Source organism: Sus scrofa, chromosome 2 (assembly GCF_054392235.1).
Source record: "Sus scrofa isolate SSC_HxYL_T2T_F1_AM1 chromosome 2, Sscrofa_HxYL_maternal_Yorkshire_Landrace_v2.0, whole genome shotgun sequence".
Lineage (NCBI taxonomy): Eukaryota > Metazoa > Chordata > Mammalia > Artiodactyla > Suidae > Sus > Sus scrofa.
Genome location: NC_139384.1, coordinates 112,624,461 through 112,647,741, shown reverse-complemented (window position 1 = coordinate 112,647,741; position 23,281 = coordinate 112,624,461). Strand labels below are relative to the sequence as shown.

General features: G+C 36.3%; 1 protein-coding gene across 9 annotated transcripts in view; it reads left to right on the top strand.

Moving 5' to 3' along the window:
* Positions 1 to 22,004, top strand: part of SKIC3 (SKI3 subunit of superkiller complex) — an 84,130-nt gene extending 62,126 nt beyond the window's left edge. For all 9 annotated transcript variants that reach the window (XM_085014087.1, XM_021084547.2, XM_085014084.1 and 6 more), the window contains 7 exons: positions 2,022 to 2,150; positions 7,128 to 7,249; positions 9,519 to 9,677; positions 13,040 to 13,192; positions 18,049 to 18,179; positions 20,181 to 20,304; positions 21,190 to 22,004. In XM_085014087.1, coding sequence (XP_084870213.1) covers positions 2,022 to 2,150; positions 7,128 to 7,249; positions 9,519 to 9,677; positions 13,040 to 13,192; positions 18,049 to 18,179; positions 20,181 to 20,304; positions 21,190 to 21,264 — 893 coding nt within the window. In that variant the 3' untranslated portion in view covers positions 21,265 to 22,004. The remainder of the gene's footprint in view (positions 1 to 2,021; positions 2,151 to 7,127; positions 7,250 to 9,518; positions 9,678 to 13,039; positions 13,193 to 18,048; positions 18,180 to 20,180; positions 20,305 to 21,189) is intronic.
* The last annotated feature ends 1,277 nt before the right edge of the window (positions 22,005 to 23,281 follow it).

Below are 23,281 nucleotides of genomic sequence, written 5' to 3'. Positions count from 1 at the left end.
CATCTCGCACTTGCGACTTAAAGACGCAACATTTATATTTTTATAAGGGAATTTTAAAATATTTAAAGATTTTTATATCACTTAATTATCTGCATTCAGCTACTCATAATTAAGAGATAATCAGTTATTGAAGCAGGCTCAAAGGGATATCTGTTTAAAGATACTTTATTGACCATTATTGAAAATCTGAATTAAGTATTTTCAAGAAGTAGTTTTATTTCTGTTTTCCATCAGTCTGATGTATTGAGGTTTATTTATAGCTACTGAATTATTTAATAAACATATTCAGTTATTGTGTGTGTGTCGTTAGCTCCCTAAAGAGTGGAGATATGTCTTCTGTGGTAACTATTAGAACTGCCAAGTTGCTGGCCTCATCTGAACTAGCCTCATCCCTCCTCCCAGAATCTAAACTATACCATACCCTAACTATACAACACCCTAAGATCCTTAAATGAGTTGTTCACTTAATCTTAGAAATAAGTCAATATTTAGAAATTGAGTGCACTTCAGTTGAAATTATTGGATTTTAGACCTGAGAGCTCCTGAACCATCATCTAATTTAGGTGTCTTATTTTATAGAAATCAGCTCCAGAGGAAAAGCAGCTGCACAGTTGACTAGTGGCCTCGTTAGGTTTAAAACCCAGATCCAAGACTCAGTCATTTATGCCTTTCATTACATAGTAATCAGATCTTATCGTAAATTTTAGGAAGTGCTCCCCATTTTCTTACTCTGGATTTGATTATGTCCTATGTTAATTAAAATAAGGTACTCATTATCTGGGCAGAAGTTATTTTGTAATATGGATACATATATATTTCAGACATTTGATAGAAGCTGTCTATTGAATGGAACCAATAGATAAGAAAAAAATTAAACTTGAGCTAAAAAGTATGTTTAAATGACTATATTGTTAACTAGCACTCCATTTGGGATTTTAAAATTATCCGTTTGTTTTTTCAAGGGTAGCAGAACTGAAATATTAACCATGTAAATATTAACCTGCAAAATATGACTTATGAAACAAAAGACCAAACAAATAAAAAACCCTTCTAAGTTCCAAATGCCAGTCCAGCTTTTTCTTTTCACAATTATCTTTCTTGGAAAGAGGAGATTATACTCATGCTCTATTTTATTACCTCCTCATCCCACTGCTGTTGGGCCTGCCCTCTTCCGCTAAAGGTGTGAAGGAAGGAAAGATCAGGTGAATGACAGGATATAAAACATGTAACAGTGTCACTTGGAATGATAAGGAGACTTTCTTGTGTGGCTCTTAGAACATAGGTAAAATGGAGTTGTCTTGAGCTTTTTCTTTGGCTCAAACTTTTTTTAAGAACTGAGGAACTGGAGTTCCTGGTGTGGCTCAGCAGGGTAAGAGCCGGACTAGTATCCATGAGGATGCCGGTTCGATCCCTGGCCTCACTCAGTGGGTTAAGGATCCATTGTTGCTGCAAGCTGGGGTGAAGGTCGCAGATGCAGTGTAGGTCGAAGATCACAGATGCAGCTCAGATCCTGCATTGCTGTGGCTGTGGTATATGCTGGCAGCTGTGGCTCTGATTCTGCCCCTAGCCTGGGAACTTCCATATGCCATGGGTGCAGCCCTAAAAAGAAAAAAAAAGGACTGAGAAATTGTGTTATCTTACTTTTCCTATGACTGAGCCTTTAACATAGGGACTGAATGATGAAACAAATTTCCCTTTGAGACTTGCCCTTGGTGTTAAAAGTTCAGTTGACCTTTCCCAGTAGCACAGTACTTTAGGCAACTGAGATAACCAGTGAGGATATTTCTTACCCTCTCATACATTTGGAAAAATGACAAATATTGAAGGATATATATAATACTGTGCCGTCTGAAAAAAAGGATGAACTAGTTTCTCTTTAAGAAAATAAAATTTTTCTGGAGATACTATTTTACTTTATTTTTATTTTTTTGGTATTTGTAAATTCTTACCTTCATCTCTTGGTAGTTTTTAAGCAACATGTTTATATTGACAAGCCTTCTAACTATATTTCCTGTGTTTAGGTGACCCTGCTGTCTGGGCTGGTCTGATGGCAGCTTGTCATGCTGATGATAAACTGGCTCTAGTGAAAAACACTCAGCCAAAGAGGATTGATTTATACTTGGCACTATTATCTGCTGTTTCTGCTTCAAGTAAGTTTAAAAAAGCATTTGATACATGACATATTAAAGATAAAGTACTCAGAAGGATATTGCCAAAAGGTATAGGCACAATTAGTCCTACACAAAAGACTATTAGATTCTCATCTAACAAAACTCAAAAACAAACCTTAAAATGATCATAAAGAACATTACAGGAATACAGAATAGCCAACATTCAACAAGGTAAAATTCCCAGTATCTGGTATTCAGTTAAAACTTAATATGTGTGCAAACAAGCAGAAAAATATCACTCACAATGAGAAGAAAACTCAGTCATTAGAAGCAGATCCACAAATGACGTGATGGAAATCTCTTTAAAATGTAATTGACAGCTTAAAGCACATATGACAATAGCACAAAGGCCAGGATAGAAAAATGGAAATATTTTGTTGTAAAGTTTTTCTATTCTAAGTGGTATAATATTAGAGTCATCTGTAAGTAATCCTGGGGGATTAGTTCCATGACCCCTCCAGATAACTAACATCCACAAATATGCAAGTCCCTTATGTAAAGTGGTATGGTATAGTTTACTGTGCATATCCATGGGTTCCACATCTGAAGGTACAGAGGGCCAACTGTACTTGATACTCTAAACTTTAAAGTAGACATTAAAAAAATAGTTATAATTTATAAGCCACAAAAGTAGAAAAAGTGGGACATAGAAAATAATCCAAAAAAGGAGGAGAAAGGAGCATTTAGATAAAATTAAGAGAAAACATAGTAGAGTTAAACCCAGCCATATCAATAATCAAGTGAAGTATAAATGGTCTGGATACCCCAGTTGAAGGAACAGATTGACAGATTAGATTAAAAAGCAGGAGCCAAATACATACTGCTTAAAAGAAACAACAACAGGAGTTCCTGTTGTGGCCCAGCAGAAACGAATCTCACTAGGAACCATGAGGTTGCAGCTTCAATCCCTAGCCTCGCTCAGTGGGTTAAGGATCTGGCATTACCATGAACTCAGGTATAGATCTCAGACACGGTTCAGATCTGCATTACTGTGGTTGTGGCATAGACCAGCAGCTGTAGCTCCGATTGGACCTCTCGCCTGGGAACCTCCATGTGCTGCTCGTGCGGCCCTAAAAAAACAACGAAAAAAAGAAACAACAACAAAGCCCTATTGTATACCACAGGGAATTATATTCAATATCCTGTGATAAACCATAATGGAAAAGAATATAAAATACAGCAGAAATTAACACAACGTTGTAAGTCAACCATACTTTAGTAAAATGTTTGAAAAGTGAAAAAAACATAAAATGTAAGTCTATAATTGAGTATAAAGACAAACATAACCTCACATTACTATATATAAAATTGATAAACTACAAGGATCTACTTTATAGCACAGGGAACTATGTATATATATTCAGTATCTTATAATAACATATAATAGAAAAAAGTTTGAGAAAGAATATATATATATATTTATGTAAAACTGAATTACTTTTCTGTAGACCTGAAATATTATAAATCAGCTGTATATCAATTTTTTTAATGATAAAATAAAGAGACAAAAATAACCTAAAAGTGAAAGGATGGGAACAGATTATACCCTGCCAACATTAAAAGAAAGCTGGGGAATTCCCATTGTGGTGTAGCAGAAATGAATCCAACTAGTATCCATGAGGATGCGGATTTGATCCCTGGCCTTGCTCATGAGTCAAGGATCTGGCTTTGGTGTAGGTCGCAGATGCGGCTCGGATCCACATTTCTGTGGCTGTGGCATAGGCCAGCAGTTGAAGCTCCCATTCAACTCCTGGCCTGGGAACTTCCATATGCTGTGAGTGCAGCCCTAAAAAAGCAAAAAGAAAAGAAAAGAAAACTGGAATGGCCATGTTAATTTCAAATGAATTAGATTTCAACGTAAAGAATGTTTCCAGTGATAAGGTGAGTCATTTCACATTGGGATCAGTTCCTCAAGAGGACAGTTTAGGCACCAATAACAAAGCTGCAAAACATAAAATCTGTGTTGTATTTTCCAATAAAATAGGTAGAAAAGTCATGAAAAAATACCTGAAACAAACTTACCAGACTGAAAGGAGAGATAGTCAAACTCATAATTATAGTTAGGGATTGAACACTTTTTTTAAATAACTGATAGAACAATTGGACAGAAAATTAGTAAAGATATAATAAAGACTTGAACGTGGAGTTCCCGTTGTGGTGCAGTGGAAACGGATCCGACTAGGAACCATGGGGTTGCATGTTCAATCCCTGGCCTCAATTGGTGGGTTAAGGATCCAGTGTTGCCTTGAGCTGTGGTGTAGGTCACAGATGCAGCTTGGATCTGACATTGCTGAGGCATAGGCGGATGGCTACAGCTCCAGTTTGCCCCCTAGCCTTGGAACCTCCACATGCTACAGGTGTGGCCCTAAAAAGACAAAAAAAAAAAAAAGACTTAACACTGTCAATTAACTTGATCTAGTTGGTGCTTACAGAACAGTTCTAACAACAGAGTGCATGTTTTTGTCAAATACACACAATATTAACCCATATATATCATATTATGAGCCATTAAACAGTTTTAAGTAAATTTGAAAGGATTCAAATCATACAAAATATGTTATTTTAATATAGTGGAATTTAAAAATTGGTAACAAAACAAATCTGGGGAATTTTCAAATGTTTAGAAACTTAATGTACCTCTAAATAATCCAGGGCAAAGAATAAGACAGAAGGGAAATTTTAGAAATATTTTGATTTAAATGAAAAAACCACATATTAAATTCTACAGTGCTGCTGAAGTACTGCTTATATGAAAATTTATAGCATTAAATGTCCATATTAGAAAGTAGGAAGAGCCTCAAATTGGTGATCTTAGCTTCTGCCTTGAGAAACCAGAAAAAGGAAGAGGAAGTTAAACCTGAAGTAAATAGAAGAAAGGAAAATAAAGAGTAGAGATCAGTGAAACAGAAAACAGAAAAATCATCACAAGCAAAATCTAATTCTTTGAAAAGATCAATAAAATTAATAAACTTCTAGCCAGTCACCCGGAAAAAGCAGCATACCACTGTCAGGAATGAAAGATGGCACATCACTGTAACTATTAAAAGGCGCATAAGAGATCTTGTGAACACTTGAATGCCATTGAATTTGACAGTGTAGACGAAATGGACAAATCCCTTATTTTTTTTTTATTTAATGATTTTTATTTTTTTCCATTATACCTGGTTTACAGTGTTTTGTCATTTTTCTACTGTACAGAAAGGTGACCCAGTCACACATACACATGTACATTCCTTTCCTCACATTATCATGCTCCATCGTAAGTGACTAGGTATGGTTCCCAGTGCAATACAGCAGAATCTCATTGCTTATCCATTCCAAAGGCAGTAGTTTGTATCTATTACCCCCAAATTCCCAGTCCATCCCACTCCCTCCCTTTCCCCCCTGGCAACCACAAGTCTGTTCTCCATGGAAATGGACAAATTCCTTAAAAGACACAGAGCTCACTTAAGAAGAAATAAACTGAATAGCTTTATATCTATTAATGACACTGAATTTATAGTTAAAAATCTTCTTATAGGAGTTCCCGTCGTGGCTCAGGGGTTAACGAATCCGACTAGGAACCATGAGGTTCGATCTCTGCCCTTGCTCAGTGGGTTAACGATCCGGCGTTGCCATGAGCTGTGGTGTAGGTTGCAGACAAGGCTCGGATCCCGCATTGCTGTGGCTGTGGCGTAGCTGGCAGCTGTAGCTCCGATTGGACCCCTAGCCTGGGAACCCCCATGTGCCGTGGGAGCGGCCTAAGAAATGGCAATAAAAGACCAAAAAAAAAAAAAAATCTTCTTATAAAGAAAACTCCAGGACCAGATGATTTTTCCAAACATTTAAGTAAGAAATGATACCAATTCTTTACAAATTCTTCTAGAAAATTCAAAAAGTGGTAACACTTCCTAACTTTTCCAGTGAGACCAGCATTATGTTGACATCAAAAAGATGTTATGAGAAAACTACAGAACTACAGATGTAGAAATTTATAACAAAACATTAGCAATTCAAATCTAGTAACACATAAAAAAATAATATATCATGATCAAGTGGGGTTTATTTAGGAGTGCAGGGTCACTTTAATATTTGAAAATGAGTGTGACTTACCATATTAACTGCTGTGAAAGATGGCAAAGAGTTTATACTTTATGATTTCATTTGCATGAAATTTTAGATGATGCAGACTGATCTTTTGTGCATGAAAATGATTAGTGATTACCTGGGGTCAGAGGGAAAGAGGGAAGTGGCTTGAGGACAGAAGTGGTTACAAAGGAGTAGGAAGAAGTTCCTCATGATGATGGATATGATTATTCTTTTGGTAGTGGTGATGGTTCACAGATGTATACTTATGTCACAAGTCACCAGATTTACAGTTTGAGTATGTACATATGTGCAGAGTCAATTATATTGCAATAAACCTTTAATTTTCTCAATAGATTATTTTCAGTTTTACTGACGATATTTTGGTTTTTCAATGTTAAATCACAAGTATATATGGAGTTCCCATCATGGCTCAGAGGAAACAAATCTGACTGGTATCCATGAGAATGCAGATTTGATCCCCGGCCTTGCTCAGTGGGTTTAGGATCTGGCATTTCCATGAGCTGTGGTGTAGGTTGCAGACGTGGCTCAGATCTGGTGTTGCTGTGGCTGTGGGGTATTTCAGTGGCTATAGCTCTCATTTGACCCCTAGCCTGAGAATGTCCATATGTCACGGGTGTGGCCCTAAGAAGACAAAAACCAAACAAACCAGCAACTATATAAAGTCTTAAGTTATTCAACCACAAATATTCCTATCATGAAACTTTTCAGAAACCTGTCTCATGTCAAGATAGCCTATGGTTATGTAAGTTTTAAAAGTTGTGTATGCATGGTAAATTTGATTGTAATACTTCTTAGCAACTAAATACTCCTCTGAGAACACATTGTAAATTGCAGAAGAAAGTAACATTGACTTTTTTTTTTTTATAGTTAAAGACAAAGAATTCCTTGAAAATTACAAGCAGTCTCTTGAAAAGTGGTCTCTCTCCCAAGCTGTCACTAGTCTAATAGACACAGGAAGAGTATCTGAAGCTGAAGCCCTCTGCACAAAGGTAATGTTACGGAATTGAGATTCATGGATTCTTAGCCTTCTTGGAAATAGAGCTTATGTTATTTAAAGGACGTGTTATTTAAAAGTGGTTGTGATGGTGATGATGATAATACCTAATATTTACTGTGTGTTTACCAAAAGCTTGTTAGTACATTTAGCAGTTTGTATTTGAAAAAACTTCCCAACAATCCTGTGACATAGGTATTTATTATTATCCCCATTTTTACAAATGAGGAAACTAAGGCTTAAAGAGGGTCAGTAATTTACACAGAATTCACAGGTAGAGATTGATAGAGTTGCTCTTTGAACTCATATTTGTTTGATTCGAGGTTTTAATCTTTTTTTTGGTACCATTTATGGAAGCAGTATTTTCCTTTGATTTATGGTTACTCTCTGCAGAATACTATGTTGTTCAGCATCCCTGTGTTTTTCCAGAGTTCTGAACCACATAGAATGACTCTGCAGATTAAGTGGGTGACTGGAATTATTCAGTAGTCAGTTTTTACCTCCCTGGATTGTAGGCTCTGTGAGTAAATTTTACGCCTTGCCTAACACATAATAGGGGCTCAGTAAATATTTATTGAATGAACAAATCGGTTTCATAAACCTGCTCAGATAAGTTACTCGAAAGGAGAGGTTTTTTGTTTTTTTTTGTTTTTTTTTTTAATTTATATGACTACATTTGTGGCATATGGAAGTTCCCAGGCTAAGGGGTGAATCAGAGCTGCAGCTGCAGGCCTATACCACAGCCACAGCAACACCAGATCCAAGCCATATCTGCGATCTACACTGCAGTTTGTGGCAATGCCAGATCCTCAATCCACTGAGCGAAGTCAGGGATCAAACCTGCATCTTCACAGAGACAACATTGGGTCCTTAACCCATGAGCCACAATGGGAACTCTGATAGGGACAGTTGTAAACATTACTTTTTCTGAAAAATCTTTTCTCATAAACACTTACCAGGGAGATTGCATTGTCTTTCTAGAATTTTTTTTTTTTTTTTTAAAAAAAGATCAATGTAAATTTTACAGAGAGAGAAGAATGGAACTTTGAAGATCCCTTTGGTCCTTGGATTCTCTGAAAAGCAGATTAATACATTTCTTCTTTATTTAAGAAATTCCAGCTAAGTTCAGGACAGTTTACTATAATACAGTGAATATTCAGTAAGCGTAAATTGACAGTTGCTTCTTGCTCTCTCTGACAAAATAAGGAATACTTTTATGAGCCCTTCCTCATCATTTTAATGTTCCAGTATCTTACTCAGAAGAAAACAGTCACATATATTTCAGAAGTAAAGACATTTAGGACCATGACCTAATAATAGAAAATTGAGAAGTATGTTATTGAGAGAGAAGCAATAAAGAAAAAAATGTTTTAAGCAATAGTGGAAGGACTTGTTTGGAGAACTGTCTTTAACTTCTTGTATGTGTATATATATATATGTATACGTATATGCCCACAAATACACACATATACATACATATTCAATATATGCATATGTAATATATATGCATACCTACACATACATTTATGTGTTTATGTGTATGTTTTAAAGTATAAGTAAATGGCTTAAATAAATGGGTGAATGGGTTATTTCTTACTCCCAGTGTGTAAGAAGTCTGTGCCTGAAGGAAAGACAGTGAGTATCTTTATTAAGAGGTTGAGAAAGGGAAAAACTTACAGCTTTTTCCTTCCTACGTAGTATATTTCTTACAAATATTGCTTATTTCAAAAGAATTATTAGCCTTTACTGTTAATTTGATATTTTCTTTAAAAATTTTTTTAAAATTGTAGTTGATGTACAGTGTTCTGTCAGTTTCTGCTATACAGAAAGTGACCCAGTCGTATTCATATATATATATATATATATATATTCTTTTTCTCATACTATCTTCCATCATGTTCTGTTACAAGTGAATTTTTTATTTTCTTAGTTCAGCTATTTATATTTAGAACCTAAATTTTTTCAGGATATCACCTGAAAGATAGTAAGAATAAGTCAAAGCGACATACTAATTCTAAGATTAATGACTTACAAACTGTAATAATAGCATTACTAAGTTTTGAGTTTAAGTGTAGACTTTGATATTCCCAAGATGTTCAATGTTCTTTTTATTTCACTTTTGCTGATTTATTTTTTAAAAACAAAAGGTTAAATTTGGGTGTTTTTTTTTTTTTTTTTTTCAATGTGAAGAATAGTTAGTTGCCTTTTATATTTAACATTTAAGAATCTTTTCGATGTATTTCTGCTTGCGGTTTAATTTTTAGAATTTAAAGAGTAACCCTGATCAGCCAGCTGTTATCTTACTTTTGAGACAAGTTCAATGTAAAGCACTCCTGGAGTCACAAAAACCTCTCCCAGATGCTGTACTTGAAGAGCTGCAAAAAACAGTCATGTCCAACTCAACTTCTGTTCCAGCTTGGCAGGTAAATTCTCTCTTTTCTTACATGAGGCCTGAATTAAAATGCTGTATGATATTAAATCAGGTCAGGGGTATGTTCTATTTTTATTTGTTTTACCTTTCAACTTATATTTAGCTCTCATTTTCAAGATTCAAAGGACATTGTAATTAGAGGAACTAAAGAAGTTGATGGATTTCCTGTTGTGGCTCAGCGGATTAAGGACCTGACATAGTGTCTATGAGGATGAGGGTTCGATCTCTGGCCTCACTTAGTGGATTAAGGATACAGCAGTGCCACAGCTGTGGCATAGGTCACAGATACAGCCCAGATCTGGTGTTGCAGAGTTGTGTCCTTGATCACACCTGCACCTCCATATTCGACCCCTAAGCCTGGGAACTTCCATATGCTGCAGTTGTGGCAATTAAAACAAACAAACAAACAAAAAGATTGAACACTCATTTAGGATCTGCTACTACACCTCTTCAGAGCTTTTAAAATTGTTGATTAGGGGAGTTCCTGTCGTGGCTCAGTGGTTAACGAACCCAACTAGTAACCATGAGGTTGTGGGTTTGATCCCTAGCCTCACTCAGTTGGTTAAGGATCTGGCGTTGCTGTGAGCTATGTTGTAGGTCACAGGTGTGGCCTGGGAACCTCCATATGCCGTGAGTGCTGCCCTAGAAAAGACAAAAAAAAGAGTTCTTTTAAAGATTGATGCCTGAATCAATAGACTGTGTGCCCTTTTAGACGGCTCTGGTTACAATGACAAATTCATAATGATCACTATGTACTTTATTCTTTTTTGCTTTTTAGGGCCTCACCTGCGGCACCTGGAGATTCCAGGCTGGGGGTCTAATTGGAGCTACAGCTGCCAGCCTACGCCACAGCAATGCCAGATCATAGCTGAGTCTGCAATTTACACCACAGCTCACAGCAACACCAGATCCTTAACCCACCAATGGAGGCCAGGGATCGAACCTGCAACTTCATGGTTCCTGGTCAGGTTCATTTCCACTGCGCCATGACAGGAACTCCAAAGGGACGTTTTGAATTTAGTTTTACAGAAGCTTATTTTACTGCAGTTTGTTCTTCATTTTTATCTTATATGTCAGTGTTTTGATGTCCTGCTTAAATAGATTAGCTAATGGCATAAAATAGTTGGATTACACAAGCTAAGCCTCCTTTGTACTCTGATCCTCAAAGAAAGATGGTGCTTTTTTCCCCTCAGAGTAATTTGTGATTTAAAATTCTTTAATTCTGAGGTCAACTGGATGTTGATGATCTCATATTCATTATCAAGGGGAAAATACACCCAAACTAAAAGAGAAAAAATAAAGGATAAATTATACAGTAAGTAAAGTTGTAAGAGTTATTAGCATGTATGTTATTCTGTGATATAATTCACAAAGGATAGAGTGTAAAACTCTTTAAAGTACCATTCATTGTATATGTATATATCTTTTTAACCACTGTGTATATCAAGATATAGAATATTTTCTGCATCTTAGCTCCCTCCCTCATGCCTCTCCCTTTGTGATCTCCTCCCACCTCAAAAAAAAAAAAAAAAAAAAAGAGGGAAACCACTATTCTACATTCCATCACTTCTAATTTTGCCTGTTTTTGAATTAGTAAATGGAATATACTTTTTTATCTGGTTACTGTAGATATGTTTATCAGATTCTAAAATGGTTGTCCAATTCATGTTCTAGATTAAGGAAAGATCTTTTCTATTCTGAGTTTGTCGAGAGATTTGTTTTTTATCATGAGTGAGTTGATTGGGGGGCATCTTTGGGAATAGTTCTTTTTCTTAATTCTGTTAATGTGGTAGATTGCATTGATTTTCAAATATTGAACCATCCTTTCATTCTTAGAAGAAATCCTACCTGGTCATGATGTATTTTTTCTATTAGATATTACAAGAGTCAATTTATTAATATCTTTGTTTAGGAAGTTTGTGCCTAACTTCATGAGAGAGAGATTGCCTTGTAATTTTGCATTCTCATAAGGTCCTTGTTAGGTTTTTATATCTATGTTTTTATTCCTGTTTTCTTTATATTCTGAAAGAGTTTGCATAGAGTGACATTTATTTCTTTAATGTTTAGAAGAATTCACTATTGAAGCCATTCAGGCCAAGAATTTCCTTTATGGGAAAGTTTGTGTCTTTTAAGATTATAGATTAAATTTCTTTAATAGACATAGGACTTTTAAGATATCCTTTTTCTTTAGCACTTGTGAGTTGCAGGGAATTTATTCAGCATATCTCAGTTTCCGATTTATTGGCACAGAATTGTTCAAGATATCCTTTTTTGGTAAAATCTGTAATTATTTTCCCTTTTTCTCATATATTGGTAATTTTGTGTTTTCTAATTTTTTCTTGATAACAAGGAATTTTATTAACTTTACAAAGAACCATCTTTTTGCTTGATTTTATTGTACTTTCTTTACATGTTATTTATTTCTTCTCTTTGTTATTTACTTTACTTTCAGTGGATTTAGTTTTTTTCCCTCAGCTTCTTGACATAGAAACTTATTTTGTAGATTTTTCATCTTTCCTAGTGTATGTACCTCACAAGATTTTATGTAGTGTTTTCATTGTCATTCATTTGGACTTCCCCTGTGGCTTACAGCATTTGAAAATGTTTTCTCATTTCCATTGGGATTTTTTTCTTTAAGTCCTGTTTTTTTCTGAGGCATGTTACAAGATTTCTAAAACGGGGGAGGATTTTTTAGTTATCTTTCTGTTTCTCATTTCTAGTTTAATTCCACTTAGAGTGCACTTTTTATGATTTTTGTTATTTGAAATGTGTTCAGACTTGCTTCTGAATATGTCATTTAAATCTAGCAGATTAATTATGTTTAAATCTTCCGTATCCTTAATTTTTTGTCTGTTTCTTTTATCCTTGCTGAGATAGGTGTGTTAAAACCTCCAACTTTGATTCTGAATTTGTCTATTTCTCCTTTCATGTCTGTCTACTTTTGCTTCATAAATTCTGTGTGATTAGGTGTACACAAATGTGGGAGTGTTACATCTTCCTGTTGAATGACTCATCAATATGAAACAGTGATCTTTTATCTTGTAACATTTCTTGTCTGCTTTTTTGGATGTTAATACAGCTATGCATGGTATATCTGTAAGTGCAAGAAATCGTATGGCATTTTGATTTTGTTCCTGACTTGCCATCTTGGGAGACTTTTTAAGATTTTCAGACTAGCTGTGGCTAGTACGCTGTTGCTAATGGAATAGGCATGACCTGTGATTTCTGTTTTGGGGACAAAGTTTATCAATAATAATTAAAAATTTAACTTCATGCAAGTTTATTGAATTTGTTGGAAGTAGACTGTGTACTAACCTAAAATCTTTTGGGTTCCTTTCTCTTGCTGTTCCTCAGTGGCTGGCACACATCTATCAGTCCCAAGGAATGATGGGTGCTGCAGAGATGTGTTATAGAAAGAGTCTACAAGTAGCATCCCAACAGGGCAGCTGGAGTGGGAAGCTCTCAAGTCTGTTGAGACTAGCACTGCTTGCATTAGAAGTCTGCATGGTAAGATCGTGTTATAATTATGATGTGAAAAATTGATTCTTTCATTTTTCTTTACAATAAAAGCTTTTTATATAGTGATATTCCATTGAGTTCCTATAGTTTCATTACCTAGTGTGGTCTCCTCATAGACTTTGTATTTGGACTTCTGAGGGACATAAGAGTAACGTAACATAGACTCCACAGGATGTTGTCAGAGTTTAGGGGAAAAAAACAAAGATTTCAATTTTATTTTTTTATTTTTATCTTTTTAATTTTTTTGTCTTTTTAGGGCCACACCCACGGCACATGAAGGTTCCCAGGCTAGGGGTCGAATTTGAGCTGTAGCCGGCCTACGCCGTAGTTACAGCAATGCGAGATCTGAGCCACGTCTGCGACCTACACCATAGCTCATGGCAGCACCAGATCCTTAACCTGCTGAGCAAGGCCAGGGAGCAAACCCTCGACCTCATGGATACTAGTCAGGTTTGTTTCCACTGAGCCACGACGGGAACCTCCAAGATTGCAATTTTAAAAGTTGAATTATGGCAGAATATATATTTTCTTTTCTTGGTAATTTAAGTTAGAATTAACCCAGCTACTCATCTGTGACAAAGATGCCAGTAATTAACACTAAAGTCATTTACAGAATTTGACATTCTGTAAGAGGGATATCTAGTAATTTTTGACTTGATATGTTTTCTCATACCAAGTTAGGTATATTAATCTAGAAGTCTTATATGCTAGTGTGGAAAACCTCCAAGATAAATGTTTAACTGGATGTGTGGATACATACATACAAATATATGTATATATATGGTATATATTTTTAAGAATGTATTTCTCTAAATACGTCCTCTGTGTGTGTGTGTGTGTGTGTGTGTGTGTGTGTGTCTGTGTCTGTGTCTGTGTGTCTGTGTGCATGTGTACATGGTAATAGGAACATAGAAAGATAGAAGAAGATATAAAAGAAACTTAATGGCAGTTATTGAGATTAGTACTGGGGTCTTTAAGGGATGGTAGAGGAGAATTTTTCATTTTATGTCCTTTGATAGTGTTTGAATATTTTCATCATATGCATGTAACTTCTATAATTAAAAGACAAAATGTCATTTTTTTGTTTTACATGATTAGAAGAAATTGCCCTAGGAGTTGTGGCTCAGTGGTAACGAACCCAGTAGGATCCATGAGGATGCGGGTTTGATCCCTAGCCTCGCTGAGGGTTAAGGATCCAGCGTTGCCATGAGCTGTGGTGTAGGTCCCAGCTGTGGCTTGGATCGTGCATTGCTGTGGCTGTCGTGTAGGCTGGCAGCTGCAGCTCAGATTTGATCCCTAGCCTGGGAATTTCTGTATGCCATGGGTGTGGCCCTAAAAAGAAGGGGAAGGGGGAAGGAGAAATAGTCCTAGACAGGCCTGAATTACCTGATGCTTTTGCCATGGTAGTCTACTGCCAATGCTATGTTCTTGCTTTACCTAGACATTTTGACAGAGAAATATAAGAATTAGGAAATTTATTCAGTTTTGATGCTACTTCCATGGAGCACATTTCAGGGCTCCGTAGGTCAGGGCCTTGTTTTGTTCATCTTTGTGTCCTTGTTTTACCACTCTGCTTATCAAAGAAGCCCCTCCACCAATGGTTTTTGAATAAATGAACAAATAGTAATGGTAGTCAAATTTGAAGGAATTTGGCTGGAAAGAAATGGTGATTAACAGTAATTCTTGACCACTATTTTGTTTTGTTCATCCCATATTTATGTTTAACAAAGGTCTTTGTGACGTTGATAACTGATGGGCTATAGAAGCCACATGTAGCACCTATAAATGCTCTTCATGAAATATGAGAAATAGATACTCTTTTAGTCTAACTTATTATTTGTTGGTTAATAAATATTATTTAGTGATATGGTTTTTTGTTTGTTCTTCATGCTGGGAAGTTAAATCTGACCTGGAATAAAACAATAATAGCAATAATAATAGCAGACGTATGGAACATTTGGCTTATGTTAGGAACGATTATAGAGCTTTACACATATTAACTTATTTAATATTCATAGGAACCCTGCTTTACAGATGAGGAAATTAGCTTACAGTTTAGTAATACCCATGTATCCCTGCACCTCTCTCCCCACTATGACTACCACAGAAAGTGTTTTTTTCTAGGATCCTTGGTTCTGGTTCTACCATTTACTACCTGCGAAAACTTTAATCAATTAAGTAAGCGGTCTAGAACTCCCACTCCAACTTTTTTTTTTTTTTTTTTTTTTGGTGATAGTGGAGGTAGTAATAGCTACTTTGCCTTCTTATAGGGTTGTTGGGAATATCAAATGAAATAACATTTACAAATATGCCTATGTAAACTTTAAAGCCCCATCCGTGTCTATTTTGCTTAAGATTTGATTCCCTGCAGTTATTATAAGGAGATGTCATATTTCTCTGGCAAATAGCTGGCAGTGTGTAGAGGACGGGTATATTAAAATTGGGCTGTTTTATGAGAGGCTGTGATATGTGTGATGATATATGAATAGGCTATTATACTGAAAGATTCCACTAAGAGACTAAATATCAGATTGCAAAGAAAGATACCAGATCAAGATACAGATTTCTGAAGCAGGTAAAAGACTAACCTATAAGGAAGATGTAAAAGGATTAGAAAAGTATAGTTGGAGGATTCTGAAGAAACCTCTTTGGAGAAAGGTGTTTCCTCCCCCATCATCTCCCTGGCACATTTTCACACATAGATGCCCACCAGGTGAGAAGGGAGTGCTGCCAGAGAGAGGGAGACTTTGACCTGTGATTTCTGAGGAACCTGGAGGTGCATGTCTAGAAGCACATAGACAGGTATCTGACGTAGGCCTCAGAAGCTGAGGCCTTCCACCTCCCAGAAGGAGATCTGCTTATGTTTTGGAAAGTGACTGAGTGTTTCTGGGAGAGTGGTCAGCAGTGGGTGAATCCCAAAGGTGCGTAGGAGTGTATGCTTGGGTACAAGATGCCATCCATCTTTGGAATGAGTGTTGCTCCATTGTGGGGTTGGCAATGCTCCTAGAGCTTGCGAGAGCCCGGAATGAGTGATGCCAACTGAGATAGTGCCCTGGCATAGGGATTATCTTAGATCCTGTCCTGTAGAACTACCTGGAGGAGTGATAGAACTCAGCAGAAGGAAGCTAGAGGTTTCCGGATTGTCAGAGGATGTGAAGAGTAAGTGGAATGGAGTTCATTCACTGAGGTTAGTGGAACTGCAGCTGAGCAGGACTGCTTCGTGGGTGTGCCTCCTATTCTGTACACCTGCACAGGGCTCCACCCTGGGTTTAATGCTCCACAGTCACCATCTTGAAATCTTGATCATTTTTAACAAAGGGCCCTGCAGGGTTTTAGGTTTTATTGAGATGGATGGGCATCTTGGGAGTGTTGAGGGTACAAACTCCTATATCTGGAATGGATGGGCAGTGGGATCCTACTGTACAGGTACAGGGAAATGTGTGTGACTGGGTCATTTTGTTGTACAACAGAACTTGAAACATTGGTAAATCAACTATACTTTCATAGTAATAAAAAAGAAGAATCTTAAAAAAATACATATATATTTTACACTGGGCCCCTCAGATCCCATAACTGGCTGGTCCTGCGTAAGAGACTACCCATGAAGTTGGGAGTCTCTGATAAAACCAGAAAAATACGGTTAAGAAAAAGATATTTAAATATCTATTAGGCCTAAAGAGCTAGACATCATCTTATTACAATAACACCAGTCATACTTCTGATATTTCAGTTGAAGCTCGAAACTACAATTAGCAAGAAACGGTGGGAGTGTTGGGCAGAGAAACAAGCCATCTGCTGCTGCCTGTCAGCATACCCTAGCTGGGAGCTGAGGAGAGAGGAATGGGGTGTAAATATTACCTTTGAATGCAGTACTGAAAAGAAGAAAACATTCTAACTAAGACTGTGGCTGTGACTGGATGTCAGTCATGGGATCGATTGTAATTTACAGCCAGGGGCAAAGGAAAGTCTCCCTCATGTAGTAAATTTTAAAGACATAATGGGAGACAAAAATAACTGCATTCTAATCATATTGTTTAATATACTAGCTACATATAGCTACTATTATATAATAGTATTGGCTAACTTTACAGAATACTTTACATGAATTCTTGGAACTTAGTGCATTATAAAAGCAACCAGTGAGAGTTTTATATTATTGCTTTTTAAAAATATATCAGGAATAATTTTCTTATTAGGGGTTTTGCCTTGTGTTCTTTGCCAGATGTACCCAAGGTACCATTGCTCCCATCTTTATGGAAGATGCCTCACACCTCTCTTCTCTGTTTTCAAATTCGTTATCTCTGTGGCTTCCTCTTCTTTGATTATACAGATTACTATTGCCTCTACTGCACTCCAAGTTTATTGCTCAACCTTTTCTGTTTTTAATAATTTAGTGTTTGAAATGGACTATGTAATAAAGTCAGTCATTATATTGACTTTTTTAAATTGTGCATTCTAGATACCTGTAATTATGAAATCTTGATTACAATTTGAGGTTTTTAATGAAAGATTTTAAATGCATTTTTTTCTTATATAATTCAGTAGATGTCACCATTTTATTTTCAGTTACTCTTTCTTAGGAAATACTCATCTATGTTATTTCTGAGTCACTACATACTATAAGAAACTAAGTTTGCAACCTAAGTCATGTGTAGTAGATACCTTAACATTTTCCCCCTAAAGTAAATTCTTAAAATTTCCAGAATTGATGACTTTGATTTAATTTCTTTATCTCTGATCTGCTATGTACCTTTTTCCTATATTGGGGTTTTATTAATATATTTCATTTCAGGTTTTCTTTGTCAGCTGTTTTATGATTTAGTATTTATCTGTTATTTTTATAGGCTAATATCTCCACTGATCACTGGCCATCCTTGGTTCAGGAAGCTACGGCTGAGGCCTTGAAACTTTGCTTTTGTCCACTGGCTGTCCTTTTACAAGCTTTGTTACAATTCAATCGCAAAATGGGGGCAAGGTATAAAGACTCTTTGTTCATTTGTTTCTTGGAAATGTTTCTTCACTTTTAATCCTTATAGGAACAAAGATTTAGAATTAGTTTAACAAATTTTGTTGTTATTCCTGTATATGTATCTCCTTTGAAAAGGCTGGTTCTAGTAAGCCAATAAGGAAGAAAATAAAGTCTTATAGTTGTTTTATAAAAGTCATTTGGTACACAGATATAGGATATGAGAGAGTTGGCATGACAGCATTTCAAGTGAAGAAAGCCTTGGAATTTCTTCACTTTACTGTTTTAGGGTGAGCTAACAGTGTAAATGTGGATTCTAGAAACAAACAAAATCCAAAAGACCAAAGTTCATGGCTAAATTGACATTGTTCTTACAAAGCAATAAGCTATAAAAGGTAATAAATATTGAAAAGGCAGAGACATTATAAATGTGATTTTTATATCTAGATAAAATATAGAAATTTTAGCAGTTTTCTTATTGGAAAGGGGGATGAAATCAGAAATAAATTGGAAGAAAATAACTTCATGGTCATATGAATAAAAAAAAACAGGCAAGAATATTTTTAAATTCTGAGAATAAGATTTAACTTTAAGGGATATCACACATAATACAAAATATTAAGTAAAATAGTGGTTTAAGAGCATACATTACTTGAGCAGAATAGGTATTGAAGATATAGAACCTAACACATACAAATATGTGGCAAAGGTTACATCAGAACCAGGAATAGGAGTGAAGGGAAAGTTAAGATCCATGGCTAATCAGTAATTCCAGCACTGTTTACTGATCTGTATTTATTTTTGGCCTTTTTTATGTGACTATTTTCACCGAGAAATGTTTTAGGCTATAATTTGAACTTCTTAACGAAGTGTTTCTGCTGTAGCTCAGTATACATGACTAAAGAGCCTTAACTCCCAACCCCCTATAATCTTTGGTAGCACCTCCCATAATTTTTTATCACCTCCCCAAAACCAGCCCAAATAAACATATGCCTAGAGTTCCCATCGTGGCTCAGTGGAAACGAATCTGACTAGCATCCATGAGGACACAGGTTTGATCCCTGGCCTTGCTTAATGGGTCAAGGATCCAGCATTGCCCTGAGCTGTGGTATAGGTCACAGACGTGGCACGGATCCTGCATTGCCGTGGCTGTGGCTGTGGCCAGCAGATACAGTTCTAATTCGACCCCTAGCTTGGGAATCTCCACATGCCTTGGTGAGGCCCTAAAAAGACAAAAAAAAAAAAAAAAAAAAAAAACCAAAACTGCCTAAGAAAAAACAATGTGCTTTACTATGTAAAAGCATCTTCAGGACAAGTTCTTTAACATTTGCTTCAAACCAGTTGCTACTTATAAAATCTTCCTGTTCAGCTCTTCTGAAGTTACCACAGTGTGTATTGTTCTACCCATACGTTAATCTTTGGAATCATGGGTGTTAGTAAATTTGGAAAGGAAAAATTAGAACACAACTGGAAATCAGCCTGTCATCCCCTGAATTTACATTTTGTACACATTCTTGAAAACATGTACTAAAAGCCTAATATTAACACTTATCTTCTAGTATAGATGTTAAATATTTCTACTTGTTCCGCTCTGTATTATCTTTGTATTATTTATTTTCTGCCTATTTTCAAAAAGGATTAGAGGTAGAGCAGTCAGAAGTGCTCATGAAATAGGAGTCACTTTACCCTTTTTTTTGGGAAAAAGGCTTAATTAACTTATCTGCGCAATGAGAATAATAGCAGCAACCTACCTTATAAAGTTGTGAATATTAAATGTGACCATATATATTAAACACTTAGCATAGTACCTAACATACAGTAAATACCTAGTAAATGTTAACCATTATTATTACCTTTTTCATTATATGGATAAAAAAAATTCATGGAGTAATCAGCACCTGACCTGCAAAAGAATTTATTAAGAGTGAGAAATAATGTGTGTATAAAAGTAGTAGATGAAATGTATTAAGTTACGTGCTTTGGACTAAACATAAATACCTTTTTTCCCAGAGAGACACGGCGACTTCTAGAGAGAGTGGTGTATCAGCCTGGGTATCCCAAATCTATTGTATCAACTGCACGTTGGTACCTCCTGAGACACCTACATGCCAAAAATGACTACGAGCTCATTGATGTAAGACATTGATCTTATTTAAAATATTTCAGGAGTTCCCATCGTGGCGCAGTGGTTAACGAATCCGACTAGGAACCATGAGGTTGAGGGTTTGATCCCTGCCCTTGCTCAGTGGGTTAACGATCCGGCGTTGCCGTGAGCTGTGGTGTAGGTTGCAGATGCGGCTTGGATCCCGCGTTGCTGTGGCTCTGGCGTAGGCTGGAGCTACAGCTCCGATTGGACCCCTAGCCTGGGAACCTCCATATGCCGCGGGAGCAGCCCAAGAAATAGCAAAAAGACAAAAAATAAATAAATAAATAAAATAAAATAAAATATTTCATCTTGGACCTTTGTTGAATGAGGGCTGAGAGTTGCTGCCCTGTGCATTTTGGGCCGTGTAACAGTGTCCCTAGCTGCCAGTAGCAGTGCCCTCCTCCCCACATCCAGCTTATAACAACAGAAAATGTCTTCTAGACATTGCCAAATAATACCTGAGGTTGAGAACCACTAATTTAACCTGTAGGAAATGCATTCTCCTCATGTGCTATGTAGCTTAAGAAAAGACAGATAAATGCTCTTGGAACTGGTTGTAGTATTTCTTAGGACCATGGCAGTGGAGGCAAATAAAACAAAACCTTTAATTTTATGCAGTGCTGACAGTGGTAACAATCATAATGTTGACATTTATATCATTAAGCATTTGAGTAAATCGTGCTTGTCTCTGATATTGGCTATGGTTGAACAGTTTATTTCAGCAAAAAAGACCTAAAGGATTGTGCATAGTCACTTTTTCTTGTGTAGTTTGATATTGCTTGCTGCCTTTTGGCTTACTTGGCTTCTGTGAATCTAAATATAGGTATCGTTCTTGAGGAAAATACTAACATTCCTGTACACGATTTCCCACAGGTGCTGGTAAACAATGCCCAAACTCATGGAGATACAAGAGCATTGGAACTGAATCAGAAACTATCCTCACAATGACAGTGCTTTATTTTATAGTAAGCAAGCAAAGAAAAAGCTATTAGGAAAAAATGAAACAAAGAATCAAGACTGTTCCCCAAAGCAGTATTTTAAAAAACTCCAGTTATAATCGTCCATTCCTTTTTTAAAATCTAAAAATGTTTACAGTCTTAAGCTAGGGATGTAATCTTCCATAAACTTGTAATGTAACTTTAATTTGATAAAATCTTTGCTTTTGAGAAAGTCCGTAATGAAAGGAAAAAAACCATGATTCCCTTGGCTGTTCATTAGTTATTTGTAAATCATTATTATCTCTATATCTTGCACGGTGTACAATAGGACTTCTTTTTTTTGGTAATTCCTTACAATAAAGCCTCAATAGCCATTTTCTAATTAATCTGCAAAAGCAGATTAAAACAATGCAGAATTTTATTTGTTAAATAACAAATTCAAAGATTTAATTTCTTCTCTGAATTCTAGAGTTCAGCAGACTAACTCATCTAAAATCCAAATAGTCATATAACCTGTTTTACTAGTGGTTCATCTTGGATTCTGTTGAAGAAACGTAATGTAAATATTGGATGAGTCTTAAACTGCTAACGGATATGTTTATATTAATTCAAACACAGGTGTAAGGCTGAATTTTAAAAATTAATGGATACTTTAGGAAAATAATGCTAACACTATTTAACTGATCATGCAATTCCTTCAATTATGATGAAAATCTGAACTTTCTTAAAATAAAAAAAAAAGAAATCGTGTCTTGTTTTCTTTCTTTCTTTTTTCTTTCTTTTTTTTTTTTGGTGACATGTGAAAGTTCCCAGGCCAGGGATTGAACCCACATCACAGCTGTACCAGAACCACAGCAGTTGACAATGCCAAATCCTTAACCCATGCAGCCACCAGTGAACTCTGTGTCTCGTTTTCTTTAGAGTATCAATATCAGATATAATTTCAGAATTTCAGATTTTAAAACATGAAAGCATATTTGCCTATTTTACTTTACTTTTTCAAAAAGGCCTTTATATTTTTGAAGAAACTCTATGTTGCTTACTTTGAATTTGTGGTTTTAAATTTTTTTCAGACATTTATATATATTATTTACTGTATGAAAATGGGTGGTATAATTTATGTATTTAGTTTTTCTAAACCAGCACCTTCACATTACTACTTTGTGAGATAATATAAATTGATAATATTCTATAATTAAATTTTGCTTCAGAGGTTAATCTCATGAACCGTTATGTGGTGAATCCTCAAGTGTTGCTGAATTCTGTCATCACTGAAGGCTATGCAATCAGAAACTTTAAGGAGAGGGGCTAGGATTCCACATCTTAAAGGTGTGCCTGAGAAATTCTAATGTTAGGCCATTCATGTTTGTGAACCACTGGGTTACTCCAATGATGATCTTTCCCTTACTTCTTTAAGAGCAAGCACTTGCCATTCTCTGCCCATTTTTTCCTGTCCTCACAATTGTCAGACTAATGCAGTGCATTGAATAGACTTAGCAGAACTGTGCTGGAAAGGCTGCCTGTGCAGCCCTGGTGCCCATGCATTCCAGCTTCCTCAGGAAGGTGCATCTGCCTGTACCTAGGAATGGGCTACATCCCTCTGCTTACATTAGGAATCAGTTCTTGTTCTCCTCCACTTTCTGGGCTGTCACTGGCTTCATAAGATCACTTTCATGGGAGTTCCCCTTGTGGCGCAGCAGAAATGAATCCAACTGGTATCCATGAGGATGCAGGTTTTATCCCTGGCCTCACTCAGTGGGTTAAGGATCCGGCATTGCTGTGAGCTGTGGTGTAGCTCACAGATGCAGCTCGGATCTGGCGTCGCTGTGGCTGTGATGTAGGCCTGATTAGACCCCCTAGACTGGGAACTTCCATATGCTGCCCGAGTGGCCCTAAAAAGCAACCCCCCCAAAAAAAACAACTTATTTTAAAATGGTACATATGTTCTTTTTTCACTTTATAAAATGAGTCCACAGATTTCCTTTAATTTGGGAGTCTACATATAATAGGACTGGACAGACAGACTC